At 40.5% G+C, this 17,252-nt stretch overlaps 1 protein-coding gene across 3 annotated transcripts in view; it reads left to right on the top strand.

Moving 5' to 3' along the window:
• SNAP91 (synaptosome associated protein 91) overlaps window positions 1-13,534 on the top strand; it is a 71,103-nt gene extending 57,569 nt beyond the window's left edge. For 2 of the 3 annotated variants that reach the window (XM_086743779.1, XM_086743780.1), the window contains exons 22-30: window positions 599-736; window positions 2,015-2,164; window positions 3,549-3,579; window positions 4,811-4,922; window positions 5,808-5,831; window positions 7,994-8,077; window positions 8,148-8,252; window positions 10,747-10,847; window positions 12,117-13,534. In XM_086743779.1, coding sequence (XP_086599905.1) covers window positions 599-736; window positions 2,015-2,164; window positions 3,549-3,579; window positions 4,811-4,922; window positions 5,808-5,831; window positions 7,994-8,077; window positions 8,148-8,252; window positions 10,747-10,839 — 737 coding nt within the window. In that variant the 3' untranslated portion in view covers window positions 10,840-10,847; window positions 12,117-13,534. The remainder of the gene's footprint in view (window positions 1-598; window positions 737-2,014; window positions 2,165-3,548; window positions 3,580-4,810; window positions 4,923-5,807; window positions 5,832-7,993; window positions 8,078-8,147; window positions 8,253-10,746; window positions 10,848-12,116) is intronic. The other variant, XM_086743781.1, reaches the window with a different exon arrangement.
• The last annotated feature ends 3,718 nt before the right edge of the window (window positions 13,535-17,252 follow it).

The raw sequence follows: 17,252 nt of genomic DNA, 5'->3' as shown, positions 1-17,252 counted from the left end.
ACATTAACCTTAATCATGGAGATTCTCCAGCATACAGGCTGGAGTTCACATATGGATGCTGTTGATCCTACTTTGGCTTGGGAGTGAGGGAGAGGGCAGCAGCTTGAAGACATCTTGATGAGGGAGACCAGGATGTTTTAAGATGATGAGAGAGGCTAAACTGGATTAGTAAAGCACTCCCTTCTGAATTGAGATTCCAGAGTAGTTGATGGGTGATCATATCCTTTGCTCAAGTTAGTCCTCTGTTTCTCTGTTTTCTGAACTAATTCTTGTTTGTTGCATTCTACCTGTGAGATTACTTACCTAGAATGATAGCATATAGTACTGGAAGAATTATCTTCTCTGCTACATTTTTCTACCTCTGCAGAACCCTAAATAAGAAACATCAAAGTTTTTATTGGTGACTCTCACAAAATCTTAAATTCCCTGGGTCATACCTGGCATACCAAGGATGCTTGTGTAGTACTGAATTATTTACAATGGTCTAGTAAGAATTATCTGGAGGATCATTCTGCTTTCTCTAGATTGAGCTTTTGTTAAATACAGCCCAACAAGACTGACACTAATGTCCACACATCTCTTATGTGGCTTTTTCAAGGCTTTGGAGGTTCTTTTATTTCTCCATCTCCGTCACCATCCCCCGTCACTCCAGCTCAAACCAGCTTACTACAGCCTAACTTTGATGCAGCTTTTGGAACAACAGCTCCAACGACCGGCAGTTCGTTTGATGCATCAGGTGAGCTACAGGGTTTCTTTGAATTTGCTAATGTGTTTTATGTGTTAGATGACTTACTGATACCATATTTAGGCTCTGACTACAAGCAATATCAGTGATTTCTCCATTCCTTCTCTACTGGAAGAACTCAGGGTGGTGTTTAGGCTGATGTGTGCCAAAGAGCTCTCTGTAGTCATTTTTTATTTTACCATGTCAGTAAAAAACGAACTGTTGTGAACATCATCCTTGCATGTGCTTGATTGCATGAATCAGGAATTATGCAAGGAAAACACTGTTCTGTAAATCAAGTATGTAGGCAGGTTTTCTTGCTGCTGCTGCTGAAGCCGTTCTTGAGCTTGCATGGCACCTGAAGGTACACAAAATGGAGACTGAGGTAGTGGTTTTTTTGCCTGACTGTAAGCTTAAATTTTCATCACTGCTATCATTTTGTTTGTATCTCTTCCATTCTGTATTTTCCATGCTGGGTCCTTGCTACAATCTTAAAATTGGTGAGTTCTGCAACTGTACAAGAAAAAAAAAGGTTGAAGTAGTACTGCTGCTTTGTTATTTGGTTGCTTGCTGGTGCACATGCTACCCCTTCCTATTGACTTAACATTAGCATGTACCTCAAATACAGATCAGAAGATAGAAACACTGGTATGAGATGTACCAGGTGGTTTGACTTAAAGGGATCTAAAAAATGAACTGAGTTAGATGACTGAACTAAGGAGACTAGCTCTGTCACTGTGGATGATTCTGGTTCCTTCTGATCTCATAAGATGTTAGTAGGTTTTCCTGATTCCCTGCTGCTTGCAAGTGAATAGTAACATCTTGAGACTTTCATTCCCGTTGCTGTAAGATGTCAAGGTATAAGACTGTCTTTGCCACAGTAATTCTGACTGGTGTTTGCTGCAAGATGTTCATTTTAAAAACCTGTAAATGAATATCTCTTGACAAATGTGTGTGCATCTGACATCTCTCTAAGGATGGCTGTAAGAAAAATAGTGTCATGTGGTAGTGGTGCTATATCTACATAGATTAAAATCTTCAGTTAGTCCTTTTAGGCATGTCCTCTCATATTAGTTCTCATTGTATAGCTCTTTCAGGGTTTCTGTACATTCAGTGTCTAGTAAAATGACATGCATGCCCTTGTTGACATTAATTTTAATGTCAAATAGTGTTTTGGTAAGACTCGTGATGTGGTTATCTATGCTGTATTTGTTGGAGCAACAGCAAAGTGGCAGGTAGGGTTTTTCTTACCACAGTTGTTGTTCTAACCCACTTTCTTTTCACTTCTAGTGTTTGATGGCTTAGGTGATCTTCTTATGCCAACTATGGTTCCTTCTGGTCAGTCGATAGCACCTTCAGCCCCAGCAACAGTCCCTGCTTCAGTAGCAAGCAAAGGCCTCGGAAGTGATCTTGACTCGTCTCTTGCAAACTTAGTAGGCAGTAAGTGACAAATTTGGGTTTTAAGTGGTGTGGCATACAACTATGTTACTTTTCTGCGGAGCCAAGTACCTGTCTATTTTACCTTGCTTCAATGTCCTCCTGTTACCCTGGGGAGACTGGGGAAGCTGTAAGCAGAAATAAGGCCTGATTCAGATAGTTGGTAGTCTGGTTTCCTAACTGGTCCCTTTTTGTGCCAAGGATCTGAGTCAAATAATAGGATCTGTTTGGTAAGTGTGATTTGTAATGTGTGAACTTCCCAGGTTCAGGGGCACATCAGACTCTTAATGGCTGTGCCTCTGTGTAATAACAGATGGAAAGGTGAAAATTGTCCAAAGCATCTGCTAGCACTGCGGAATTTAAGCAGAAAAGATGGTGGACGCAAATAGCTGGCTTCTTGCTTAATAAGAGGAGTAGAAGCAGTGGGGTGAGGAGTGCACAACAGCCAAGAGCAGACCTTCTCCCAGACAGTGAACTTTCCAAAACATGTTCTCGAAATACTAAACTAAAAAATATTCTCTGTCCTGTAGTAGGAAAAGGGCTAGAGCCCTTTATAACTGGAAATCAGTAGCCACAGCCCTCCAAAAAACCTAACAGAGGCCCACCTAGGTTAACATACTAGTAGTAGTAATACTACTTAAGTTGTACTTTGGAGGGTTGTATAATGGAATACTCAGTTAGTATGTGTAAACACATCACAGCAAAGGTGTAACTGTTCTTACAATGCATACTGTTTTGTTAGGTGTAGGAGGAAACTACCATGCTTAGAAGTTAGCAGGACTCTTAATAGCTTGAAACCTCTTCTGCAAGTCATTTAGTATATCCAGGTTCAGGGGAGAAAAATCAAACTTCGCAGTTTGTGACTTACAGGACTTGTACTGGTCCTGTGAGAAGAGTATTCTTTAAAACTTAGCTTAAAACTTATTCCAAAGGTAATTAAGGAAACTAGCTGGAGTTCCCCTGTATGATAGAGCAGGTAAATGGTGCAAAACTTCCAGGTAACAGTTGGATTTATGTGTATGTAAAAATAGCTCTTTTTGTTTCTGTATGTATAGTGAGGAATGAAAACTAGTGTTGTCATTCATGGTAAATAGTTCAATGCTCTTAAATAACTTAGCATTTTGTAGACCTAAATATGTTTTTACTTTGGTTTGCTTATGGAGGAAAAAAATGGCTTCCGCAAGTATAAGACATCTGCAGCGTTCCTCAAAAGTTTGTCCTGAAGAAGAGGTAGATGTGGCCAGTCCTCTGATGCTGTCTAAATGAAGACAGCCAAAATGTTGTTGCTCCATATGTGCCCATGTGTAATGAAATGTGAGCTGTTACTTTGACATACTTTAATTTGCTAAACACATTACTTTTTTTCCTTTTTTCTTGCAACTTTCAGATCTTGGAATTTCTGGTACCACTTCAAAAAAGTAAGTTCAACTTTATTTAAAAAAGAAAAATACTTTTTCGACTCTGCTTGTATAGTCTTACATCTGTGTCAGTGTTTATTAGGAATCAATGAATTGGTCATGTGCCCCTTCCTCCCAAAAAATCAGTTCAGAAAAATTCTGGAAAAAGTATTCTATTCCATATAGGTTCACCGAATATTTAATGTTAAATGTTCCTGATGTAGCTTTTAAACTTGCTGGCTTTAATCTAAGTCGTATAATTTTTTTTCTGTAAATGACTGTCTTCATATTGAATAGTTGATTTCCAAACAACTTAAAATGAACAAGTAGTGCAGATAATAAATCGTATAGTTCCCCTCAGTAATCTAGGCTAATATGTAATAGTTTTGTTATCTTTTTACAGACGCTGGATGTGCTTATCGTGTAGGCAATGGAATACTTGTAAAATAGAAAAGAAGTTCATTCCTTGCAGTGAAAAGATTTTTTTTTTTTTGCAAGAAGAAATATTTACAGCATTGCATTTATTTTTTTTTAATGTATATTCTTAATCTAACTGATTGCTTTCTTCTGTACTGAGCCTTCCTCTGTATGCAAGACGAGTTTATGATGTGTGTACTTCAAAATGTTTTGTGCCTCTGTGGAGATGATAGGAGGGATATGTATAAACTTATCATGAGGTTTATCCCCCAAACTTAGCCTCCTTTGTACAAATGGTGTATCTTATTCTGAATAGAGCAGCCTCTAACAAAACCTGGTTTTGCAACAGCCCTTTTATTCTATGAATGATTTGTTTCTCTTGTATCTATCAACTTTTTTCAGAACTGAGTGCTTTCCTCCTTCAGCTGTCTGAGCAAGATTTCCGGCAGTGAAATGACCTTTCAAAGACTTCTAGCAGGCAGCTCTACTGCCTGGCCCCAGTAGAATAGGCAGTTGCAGTGTGTCTTCCTACTTTGCAAGGGTATATGCAATAATATGTTACCTTCAGTCAATACTAAGTAAAACATCTTTCTAATTCTCCCCACAAAGGCCATAACCATGTAACTGATTTCAGTATAGAGTGTACGGATGTGTACTGCTAACAAGCCTTGAAACCGAGTGGCACTAAAAGTCTGTCTTTCTGTTTATAACTTAAACTGCATATACCATAAACTAATGTAGCTGCAAGCCTAGTGTTAATGTATATGGCAATTTGTTTTCATTTTCACTGTAAGGGTATGTAAATAATAGCTCTGTCTCTCTCCCTCTCTGGTAGGGGAGACCTTCAGTGGAACGCTGGAGAGAAAAAGTTAACAGGAGGAGCCAACTGGCAGCCAAAAGTAGCACCTGCAACATGGTCAACTGGTGGTGTCCCAAGTGGTCCGTTGGTAGGTGGTTAATCCGTTGATACCGCTGCTATTGAAACTTCAATATTTTGTGAGACTATGCAAGCATACATGTAGGCGTTGCTCCTGTCTGTTTCAGCTAAAGAGTTTCCTTCTGTATAAATGATGTGATTGTTTCAAGTCATGTGTTTAAGACCAGATTTACAGCTGGGATAAATAAGTAATGGAGTTCAGGCTGATGAAAATATACTACTGTATGTGTCAAGATGTTACTCTACATGTACACTTAATACCTGTGGACGTTTCCAAGTGTGTGGTTAGCCATATAGGTCTTGCCAGCACCAGGCCTGGGTTGATTGCCCAAAAGACAATGGTGTTGATCCAAAGCTGAAATACTGGAAGGAGAGAAAATAAATAGGTTTTTCTCAAGCTTTCTTGAATCAAATAGATCAAAAAAACCAACATGGTATTCATACTGATCAGGTGATTGATTTAGATTAGAAGTGGATAGCTTCTATAGCAGAGTAAAGCAATGTGTTGTAAAAGTTAAGATTGCCTTGTAAAACGTATCAGAATGCACTAGCTTTGAGAGAAGAGGGTCGAATTGAGCTAAAAATCTAAATTTGGCACAGGAGCAACTTGATCATGAGTAAGCTACAAAAGTAGTCTGAAAAGGGGTCATACCTCATCTCATCAAAGTCGCACAGGGCATAAAACAGCCTCCATGTGAAAACAGTTGAGTTGGGAAGGAAAGGACTGTCAAGGGGGAGCATGACCAGTTCGGTTCCCTGCTGCCACAGCCAGATGCTAATGTGACTCTAAGCATGTTCCAGCTTACTCCTTAACCTTATGGAAAATAAAAGAATTCCCTGAACTCACTATTTCATTCAATGTATTAGTTGTAACGTCAACTTTTTTTCTTAATAGAAAGGCTGGGCAATACTGTACAGTGTAAGTGATTTTGTTTTTTTATCTCTTATTGTACTTACTTACTAAATACAAAGATACTAACAGCACTTCACCTGCACTATGGTTACTACCACTGGCTTAAAACTAGCTAGAAGCTACCTAACATGGCTCCTCTTGGACTATCTATCCAGCAGATAATTCTCAGGCAATGTGTTATATATGGTAGTAATGATTAACCATTTCTGTGCTGTAAGCTTGAAAATAATGGCTTCAAACTGTCTTTGCTTTACTTGGATGTGACCTGTCTGAAGACTTGTACTACCTGAAATTTCTAACTTCTGTAACATCAGCCTGATCTCATAGTGGTTTTACCATCTGATAAGTAACTAGTCTTTCTGGAAAGCTGGGTGGTTTTGATAGCATTTAATGAAACATGGCTGCTATATATATTTCTTCAAAATCATGCACTTAGGTAGTTTTTGAAACCAAATAAAACCAAATCTGCAGGAAAAATAAATGTGGAGACCAAAATGAAGCTTTCCTTCATGTCACTGTTCAACCACTTAAGTTTTGGTCACTTCTTCCCTTGTGACCTTTCACCTTCTGGACTGAAATGAGTAGAATTCCCTTGAGTGACTCTAGTGCTTTGAGGCAAAAGCAGATTCAGTTTGTGGGGCCATTTTCTTGACATCTGGATTTTGAGCTACAATGTGTTCCTGTGGCTGCAGCTGGGTTATTGCATCTGATGTTGTTAATCTGTGTCTTTCTATTCCTTCCTTTCTGTATCCGAGTGTCCTGATGTTGGTTTTAGTCTGGGGACAGCTGTGCTGCTAGCACAGTACAGCTTTTAATTGAAATGCTCCCCAGAAAACTTTCAGATTGGAAAAGAGGTTCATAATAATTAGCCAGAAACTGTAGGGTGTTAGCTGATAAATTAATCTGGAGCAGGTTATCTTGAATTGTCTCCAGTTTCCTAAGAAACTGGCAGATTTTAGTCTGGAAGCAAGGACCACCCAAGGGCATAAAGTGCAGCATTCGCAGAAGTGAACTGTGCAGTGAGTAATTCCAATGTATCTCCAGAGACGTGCTGTCCTTTGAACTGAAAGTATGCTAGCCATTCTCCAAGTGTGGTGGGATGTAACTGACTTGAGGTAAATGGTAATGATGCAGAGGCTCAGGCATGATCCTACACCTTCTGTAATGGCCTGAGAAACAGTGCCAGTATACTTAGGCCATATGATAGCAGTTCCTAAAAATCCTACCACCATTTTTAAATCCCTTCCTTGAATGCTTCCTGCCTCTCTTCAGAGTTGTTAATAATTTGGATTGTGTATACTGTTGTGAAAAGGAGAGACTTGGATCCTTTCAAGGCCATAAGGCGATTCTGTGCATGGGAAGTTACAGACAAGGGAACCAAAAGGGATGATGTGTGAGTTCTGCTGTGTGAGTGAGGTGCCCTTGTTCAAAGATGCTGTTGTGCTGCATATCCAGTCAGACTACTAAACGAACAGTTATCTCTTCCTGAACCATAGTGAAAGATAACCTTTTTTTTCTTGTGTTATTTGAATGAAAATCATAACAAGTTAAGTATATGAATGAAAAGTATAACAAGATAAACTAAATTCTGCTTAGTAAAGTGTGTAACGGTTGTGATTGTGCCCTCAGTGTGTAAACTTATTCTTTCACTTAAGTGACTCTCACTGCATAAAAATACTGTGGTTTTTTTTTTAAATTGGAAATGAATTATAGCAGTTATTTCCCTTACCTTTACAATCTGATTAAGCTTCTACTAAAATACAGTCCTTCAACAAGTGCTGTAGTGTGCTGGCTGTCAGTTATGAAATTGGGATGCTTTCTTACAGAAGAAAGGAGGAAGAAAGTACATATTTTCTTAGAGTAGAAGGAGGAGGAAAGTACGTATTTTCTTGGGCCTATTTTGAGTTGTATTCAGTAAAGGGACTCCATCCATGAAGAGAATGGAGTCTATCACTTTTGTTTTCTTACAAAGAAGCTGAGCATCAGCGTAAAGACTCACTCAACTTTCTCATTCTTTGAAGCATTTGGTTTTGAGGTTAGGTATTATCTGTTACATAACAGTCCTACTTTTCAGAGCAACTTTGAGAATGCTGGAGACTCCGTGCAGTTTCCAGATAGTTGGTGTTAGAGATTCTTGCTTTTTTTAATTTTTAAAAAAAACTTTTTAGACAGGAGCTGTGCCTCCAGCAAGTGCTGTTCCTGCCACAGGAGGTACTCCACCTGTCCCACAACCAGGAGCAGCATTTGGGATGGTGAGTCTCTTTTGTTACGCTGCTCTCCTTTCTTCTCCCAGAACCCTACTCACGTTGCATTAACTTACAGCCCCCAGCAGGCACAGGCGTACCCATGATGCCCCAGCAACCAGTTATGTATGGGCAGCCTATGATGAGGCCACCATTTGGAGCTGCCGCTGGCCCTGGTGTACAGGTAAGTGTTACTGCTAGATGAATGTTCAAGTGCTCTCCATTTCTCTAGAAAGTAGTTTGTGGGTATGCATTATCTCAGTTAAATTCTAGCTGTAGGACTGTAAAATACATTTCTTATGGTATCAGCTGCCTGACTTAAAATCATGTAATCATTTAGGTTGGAAAGCACCCTTAAGATGATCAAATTCAACCATTAACCTAGCACTACCAAGTCCACCACTAAATTATGTCCCTAAATGCCACATATTTTAAATACCTCTAGGGATGATGACTTAGCCACTTCCTTGGGGAGCCTGTTCCAATGCTTGACAAGCCTTTTGGTGAAGAAATTTTCCCTAATATCCAAACTAAACTGCCCCTGCTGCAACTTGAGGCCATTTCCTTTCATTCTATCACTTGCTGCTTGGGAGAAGAAACTGACACTCACCTTGCTACAACCTCCTTTCAGGTAGTTGTAGAGAGTGATAAGGTCTCCCCTGAGCCTCCTTTTCTCCAGGCTAAACAACGCCAGTTTGTGGCAGTAAATCACGGACTCCGTGGATGGTGTTCCGAAGACCTCTATTGTTAGTCAGCATTAGTCTTTTATAGTCTATCTAAGTTACATGCGAAGTGCACGCACTTAATCATCTAATTTGATTGGTAGCCGTATACTGTTCACGTGCCTTATGCTTCATTTGGATTGGTAATAGTTTTTTGGTTGTCTTTACTATTTTTGCCTTTGGTATTTCCTTATCTTGTTCTAGTTGCTGGTTTTTGTTATTGAGCAAGTGGTGTTCAAGGACATAGCTCAAATTCGTCAATATCAAACAGCTGTACTGCACTCTCTGCCTCCACACCAGTTCCCTTAGCTGCTCCTCGTAAGACTTGTTCTCTGGACCCTTAACCAGCTTCATTGCTGCTCTTTGGGCACACTCCAGCACCTCAATGTCTGTCTTGTGGTGAGGGGCCCAAAACTGAACACAGTATTTGAGGTGCAGCATCACTGGTGCCGAGTACCAGGGGGTGATCCCTTCCCTACTCCTGCTGGCCATGCTGTTCCTGATACAAGCTAGAATGCTGTTGGCTGCCTTGGCCACCTGGGCTCACTGCTGGCTCATACTCAGCTGGCTGTTGACCAGCCCGGCAGCTTTCCAGCCACTCTTCCCCAAGCCTGTAGCATTGCAGGTTGTGACCCAAGTGCAGGACCCAACACTTGGCTTTGTTGATCCTCATACAATTGACCTCAGCCCATCAGTCCAGCCTGTCAAGATCCCTCCGTGGAGCCTTCCTACCCTCAAGCAGATCACCACTCCCACCCAGCTTGGTGTCATCTGCACACTTACTGAGGGTGCACTCGATCCCCTTGCCTGGATCATTGATAAAGACACTAAACAGAACTTACCCTAGTACTGAGCCCTGGGGAATGCCGCTTGTGACCAGCTGCAAGCTGGATTTAACTCTATTTACCACCACTCTTTGGGACCGGCCATCCAGACAGTTTTTTACACCTGTCCAAGCAAACTGTTAACTTGCAACAGATCACATGAACCACTTTGTTGTTTTTTTTTTTCAATTCCCTTGTACAAGACCAATGGAACAGGTTCAGAAAGTCTCCTACATCTAACTACATCCTAGATCTGTTTTGAAGGGATATTTGGGTGAAGCCCAAAGTGGAGCTGATGGGCATTCCTATTCTATCAGAGCTTGTTGACATTTACTAGAGCTGCACTCTGCATCTTCCCTCCCAGCCACCAAGAGGATTCACCAGAAAACTGACCTTCCGCTTATGAGCGGGCTAAGATGTCAAGTTCTTGGATGTCAGCTGTTTCTCTGTAAATGCAAGTTTAACTGGTTTAGTTTGGTAGTTTGCTGGGTTTCTTTTGGTGCAAAACACCTGGTTCCCTGAGTAAGGTGGAGGCAGGGAGAGGTAAGGTCAGGATGGGAGAATCATTTGGCTCCATAGTGAAGAGGGTTGCAAGAAACTTGAAAAAATGACACTTTCTATGGAATAATTGATGATTTTTATACCTACCAGAGGAGGAACATAGTACAATATTGTCATTTCTCCAGTACACTTTCAGCTGTTATTTGCACTACCGATGTGGAACAACCTGTACTTCAGTGCCAGTCACAGGGATTTTCAGGCGTACTCTGTAGCACGTACTCTGCTTATTCTGCACCTTGGTGTTTAACATCTAACAGTTGCTTAACTTTTGTCTGGGTTGATGGTCCTAAAACCATTTTGTCTTGTAGAGAGTGAGTGATTTGAAGCTACGCTAATTAGAATATGCAGTGTCTATAGCCTTATCCATTAAACCAGCCAAACATTGTTAACCTTGTAGTAAGGATGGAATCTAAACAATGCTTGAGCAAAATGACAACACACTGAACTTTTAGAAAAATGAGAACTTTGTATGCTTGCAATGTGCTTGTTGGGAACCAGCTATATCTACCTAATGCTTGTGTATCCTTGTCTGCTTTGGTTTTTTCCTGCCTTCCTGGCTGCCGTTTGTTAGCTTTCTCCAAGCCCAACTCCTGCTACTCAGAGTCCCAAGAAACCTCCAACAAAGGACCCATTAGCGGATCTTAACATCAAGGATTTCTTATAAACGATAAGGTATTCTGTGGCTGCCTGCCTAAGCATGTTACGCTGTGGTGTATGTCTGGCACACAGATGCTGATCAGGGCGGTAGATTGAGTATGACTGATAGAGCTTCAGAGATAGCTAGAAACATGCACTGATAATGTGGTGGTTTAAGCAGAAAACTGAATTCTCTGTCCAAACTCTTAATTTTAGCCTGAAAGTGTAACTTTTGGCTACTTCTTTTGCCAAAAGTGACTGCCAGGAAAAGTTATCTTCAATCTATAACTTCTATTTCTGCATTGTTTCCACTTAATCCAAGGGTTCATGGATTGGTGATTGTGTTTCTTTTTTCCTGAAATCAATATGGAAACAGATAGAATTAAAACAAGGTACAAATACTGGGTGCAAAACTGTGCTGAAGAGGCTTTTTCCAGTCTTGTGTGTGTGGAAACAGATAGCATATCATAGGTGTGAAAGGATAAAAAGAGGAAGAACTTAATGTATCCTGATCATCAAGGGAAGGTTGTCTGCATCTTTTAACTGCTGCCAGCTAGTGTTCTCCTCCACTGTACAATTTTTCAAGGCACTACTTTTCTGAATGCTAAGGCATGAAGTCCTGAGCAGTGCCATGTTGAACAACAGTGGGGAAGAACAGAGGAGTAAATAAAAAGAAAAAATGGACAAAAAGCAAAAAAAGACAATACTGCAGAATGTAAGGAAAAAAAAAAAGGCAAAAACATTACTGTGAGGGTTTTGGAGAAGGATGTGAAGAGAGCCAAGTAGAAACATCAGATTGAATTGAACAGTGAAGCCTTTAAAAAATAATAATGTGGGAGTAAGGTAGGCATTTTATAATTAAGACTAGAATAATTTGTCAGGTGAGGAAAGGACAGTCATTACATATCTTTAAAAGTCTTCTTCATAAGTCCCTTTTCTTCTAAAACTTTGTCTAAGCCCTCTCTGCACTGGAGTTAGCAGCGGTAGATGAGATCAGGCTGCCCTTAGCAGGCACCATCCAGTCCTGCTTCTCCTTTATCCACATTCCAGCCCCAGGAAGGTGTACCTGGCACTTGGTGAAGATGTCCAGGAGTGGAGATGCACCTTCATTGCTGGGACTTGCTGCTTTCAACTTGGGTTTATAGTACACAGATTCGTAACTGTCTGTGGGAAGGCTGCTGCTTCGTTAAAAACTGACAACTCCTTTGAGGTGTGAAGTGATGAGCAGATTTGGTGCTTTTTCTACAACGTGCTTTATCTAACTCATTATTCCGGTTTTTGTCTAATACTTGTCTGTATTCACAGCTGCAGTTTTTCTGACTGGATGATAAAAACGTGAGTTTGGAGTCTACAAACGGATGCTCAGAGTTTCAAAGTGAGCCACCAGTACCAAACCCAGTGCTTACTCAGACTTTCTCTTCCTCCTGAAACGTGTAGCACAGCTGTGAAAGTGAACATTAGGAATGTGTACTACCTTAGCTGTTATCCCTACTCTCTCGAAATTTGTGTACTTGGGTTATTTGTGTTTTACAATTTAAACAATGGATGTATGTTTCTGATGCCTTCTAGTGCTTTTCTGAACCTATCCCACAGGGGCAGATTATGCAGCTGTTGTTTGGTGAGCCATTTGGAGCGATGTCTGTGGTTTTTGAAGGTTTCAATGTATATAACTTTTTGAGGACACCTAAAATTTCCCTAGGACTCAATTTCTCCTTTATCTGTTACGAAGCATAGTGTGATAATACCAGATAGTAAAGAAAATACTTACGAAATTGTGTGGAATACTTTTTTTTTTCCAGTCACAGGAATCTCAATTGTTGTGAAAAAATGTTTTATTTTTGTGGCACTGTATATGTTAAGATAATTTAAAGTAATATAAAGGTAAACTTCCATAGCAAATACTTTTTGATGATTTAGCAAGAATGAAAAATCATATCTGAAAGAATACCATATTTATTGCCAGTTTTATTTTAAAATCTATTTTAATTATTTAAGTTCTTGCATTTAAAATTGGCATATTTATCAGTTTTTGCTAAATGCACTGAAAATAAGTAAAGGGTCAGTTTCTCTCCATGTAGTTGAAAAAAACCAATCATTGTTGTGCTGGCATTAAGGGATTTCAAATACGAGAGCACTCTTTGGTATATCTCTAGTCAAAACATTACACGTGATGTTACTCATCTCTGTTCAGTTCTTATGTACATCTCTTAATTTAGTGCTTACCTGTGTATGCCTTAGGCTAGTGTTTCCTCCGTTGCCCCAATTGCGCTGTGAGTAGCTTTTGTACTATTGGTGATGAGATTTAATTCTGATCCAGAGATCCGTGCCCTTTACTGTACATACTGTGTTTCTTTAATTTTTGTTTGTTCTCATACTGTTTCTGCTGATGGCTTGGCGTAAGATCTTGACTCTTCAATGAGGTCACTGTTGATCAGTGTTACAAGTGGCTTGGCAGTTCTCTGTAAAAGCATATCAGGTTGGAAAGATATTCACCTAAAGTCTTTCAAATTAAGTATTTAATCAATGTATGGTACCATTAAAAGTGGTTGTATCTGAATTTGCTGTGGGGATAACATACAGCATAATGGGAAAGTTCTATAAAAAGCTAATTTCAAAATGGCTCTTCTTTGTATTTCAGTTTAAAAAAAAAACTAAAACAAAAACAAAAAACCCCAGTGCATGTGTGCCCTCTGAGATGCAATAAACACCTTGATCAAAGTAAATATCTTGTTGCCAATTTTATGATTGAGATGTTGAGCACAGTAATAGACTTTGGTGGGGGGGGAAATGCATATACGTCCTGACGCTGATTGCCAAGTCTGCTGCATATGCTTTAAGCAGTATGGGAGAGATCCATACAAAGCCACAACCAAAATGGGGAGAGGGAGAGGTGAATTCTCTAGTTTGACCTGTAACACCTCAGGAGGCTTCATTAAAGCTCTTCATCTCCTTAAACTAGAATATTAGAACAGTGAAAGTTTATAATGCTGGTCCTGACTTCTTTCCTGTGAGGTATCGTTCAACAGCTTGTTGAGAGCTAGCACAGCTATGATGCTACAGGATTTGCTTGTGCTACGGTTTGTCTTATGGCAGGATAAAAGAAGGAGAAAACATTTCATACAGTTTAGTACGTTGAAGCCTTTCTGGTATGAGGTGACTAACTAGAGTAACAAAGTGTGGTGATGAAGCAGTGCTGAAGGCTAAGGGCTGCATCGAAGTACTCTATAAACAACTCCATTACGCTCTGCTAAGGTTTGAATCTTGAATTGGATCTCAAAGGCATTTCCAAGTTGTTGCACAACAGTCTGGCGGAAGCCCGAGGGTGAGGGCCACAAGGCTCGCACCTCCTCTCTGCCCCTGCTTCAGCTTCTTCACATATTTTTTTTCTTTTTTTTTTTTCTCTTTTTTCCCTTTTTTAAATATGTTATCGCAGAGGCATTATCAGGGAACATTCTGCTGCCAATTGGCTTGGCCCTGGCCAGCAGTGGGTCCGCCCTAGGCCCAGCCGAGTCCACTGGACAGCTTCTGACAGAAGCTACCACCGTAGCCTCCCTCCTCCACACCCCAGCCCCCCCCCTAAATAAAACCAACATGGCAACCAGTAGGGGAATGCCATTGCTCAAGAGGTTTTTTTGGTTTTTTTTTTTTTGGTATTCGCTTGGTTTTTTTTCTTACTGCTACACTGGTAGTCTGAATCTATCAAGCTTGGCCTTTGAAAAAGTGAATTTTTATACACATTCGGCCTGAAGATGAGTGCCCTGTTGAGTCAGGCTGTAATCTGTAAAGTTTAGCAAATTGCTGTGTTTTCTCACTATTTGATCACAGAGACCTGAAAAAGGTCAGTAACTGAACCCCCAGAAGGCTCACCATGGTTTTGCCCATCCTTCCTGTGCGCTACATGTTGCCACATGTAGGGAGCACTCGACTTCTTACCGCCATGTTGTGTGTGTCTTGTCAGCCTAAGGACAGAATTTTCAGAGGACAGTCATAACCAAACACATAAATATATTCAGACTAGATTAGTTCATTAGTGTCTCATTCAAATTAAGATGATGAACTATTACTCACTTAATTGCAAATGAGTGCACTGTTACGTATTTCAAGGCGCCACACCTCAGCGTGAAGGCTTTTTGTTTGCCAGGTACATACCTCAGCCATGCAGTAATTGCCTTTCTGCATCAGCTTCATCCATGTCTGCAACCCTTGGTCCTCATTCTTGTTCGTCTTCTATAGATATCATTGCAAACACCTCTGTGCAAGCTTGCGGGGTGTGTGTAGCATTCGATATCTTTGGAGGAAATAGAAGACTGGATAGAAAGCAAATCTGGTGGAAGAGCAAGAAGCTTGTGTGTTGTGGGAAGTGAAACCAGTGTATTTCCCCAGTACACTAAGTAAGGCTAAACAAAAGTGACTCTTGTTCTCCCCATCACAAAGGAGTTATAAAATCTGACTTGCAAGCAAAACAAGTGGTTATCTGATGGCCTGTAGACAAGAACATGTTCTTGTTATCATCTGAGTTTCATCATCCAGGCATGAGCGCATCTGTGTCCTGCTATGACTAACTGCTTCTCAATACAGCCTATAGAGAAGAGTGGGTAGGGAGGAGGGCTCCTGTCTGTGCGAGGAAGCAACTGTTTCCTGTCCCTGCATTTTTCATGAGGGGAGGACGGGTTTGTATATGTCCCTTTGCCAAGCTCTTGCTGCAGTGTGTGCTGGCTTCTTTAGAAGCTGGCACCTCTGGTCACATGAGACTTTTGAAGCTTCTCCCTTAAGCCTTGGGTGTCATGGCTAGGGGTGAATACCCAGAGAACATGAACTCGGCTTGCTGTAGAGGTTTGAAAAAAAAAAAAAACAAACCCAACTTTCTCATTAGAGCTGTCTTTTTTTTTTTTCTTCTCTCTCTCCTTAATGTTTGGGGTTAGCACTGTCTCTCATTCCTCTTCCCTATTCACTCATCATTCATTTTAATTGGCTTTATTTGAGATTTTTAGCTGTGTTTTATAATGTATGACTTGCAAAATGTACTGTAGTTTGAGTTGGGGGTTTCTGGATTGGTGGTACTGTTTCCCCATGTGAAAGCCTGGATGGATAAAGCTAAATTGTTGTTTTCTAAGATCATGGGGACCACCTTGGCATTTCAGGCTCGTTGCAAAATCAGGCTGCCCCCCCAAATTTCCATTTTTAGGATTGAGTAAGGCAACTGCAAAAGCTAGAGACTTGCCTTAAAGAAGAAGCAGGAAGGTCTAGAGCAAAAACTGTATCTGGATGGGAGGGAGGAGGGGAAGATTTGCTTTGTAAATGCATTTGAGGTGCATATGAGGTGCTATGTATGTCACTGGTGGGTGACAATATCTAGTTCATGAAATGTCTGGTAGCTGTAGCTGACATTGTTTTGTCTTTTTGTCATGAATCTTTGCTTCTGCTTCTCCTTCCCCATCCCTTGCCCAGGAATAAGACCTGTCTGCTCAGGCAACTTATTCCGCATGGGGGAAAAACGTCCAAATAACTCTCAATGCCTAGAAAAGCCAACTGAAACTTCCTATGGCAGAAATAGCGGCAGTGACACAAAGATGATGCACCTCTTCTAGAACATGAAATATATCAGAAACTTTATTAAAAGATAAAATCTTTTTTCTATATATTGCATATTGGTAGTGCTGTGAGCAGTGTGGGAAGTGGCAGACGCTGAGTGGTAATGAGGGGACAAAATAAGAATTACAGAAGGAGAGAGGCTATACATATTTTGAGGCAGCCAGCGCTGCCACTTTTTCTGTTCCAGATCTTGACTCCTAAAGCTTCACTACCTCTTCCTTTTCCCTTAATTAGACTCTGCAAATGATGTGGGTAGCAAAAGCCCGATGCTTGTTCTGTTGCCCAAGGCATGTCTGAATGCAATTATAGGTGTAAGAATAGTTTCCTTTGGGAGTTGGCAAAGGCGGTAGAGCAGAAGCAGAAACTGAAACAAGTGAAGAAACATGGGGAGTGTGAGTGTGACATCCACTGCAAGGACTAAGACGAGCAAACTTCTTCTCTGGCAGTGTAGGAGAACCTGTGAAGGGTCTGGTGAACATCTGCCCTTCAACAGCCCTGTAGAGCACCTACCTCCAAATGTTTGTGGTGGAACACAGTGAAGTTTTGACTCATTTTTTGGAAATACAGTTTAGTGTGCTGGAAGAGATTTGTCAGTTTGCCTCTATATTATAAATGCCTGAAGTAGCCATCTTTTTCAAAGGTCTTGCCCTAGTTAAATTTTACAGTTAATCTTGAGGCAAAGCTTTATGTATTTGTGAAGTGTCTATAATTATACCTCATCAATCTGCGTTCATCAATCAAGTGGATTTTTAGTGATACTTTCTTATCGGAGTAATCCCACACTAGTTCCAGCCAACTGAAAGAGCATTTTCAAAACCCTGAAATTTGGCTTTATTTTGAAAAATAAAG

Source organism: Chlamydotis macqueenii, chromosome 3, assembly GCF_036417535.1.
Source record: "Chlamydotis macqueenii isolate bChlMac1 chromosome 3, bChlMac1.mat, whole genome shotgun sequence".
Classification (NCBI taxonomy): domain Eukaryota; kingdom Metazoa; phylum Chordata; class Aves; order Otidiformes; family Otididae; genus Chlamydotis; species Chlamydotis macqueenii.
The sequence above is the reverse complement of the archived record's forward strand: the minus strand, read 5'-3'. Positions and strand labels throughout refer to the sequence as shown.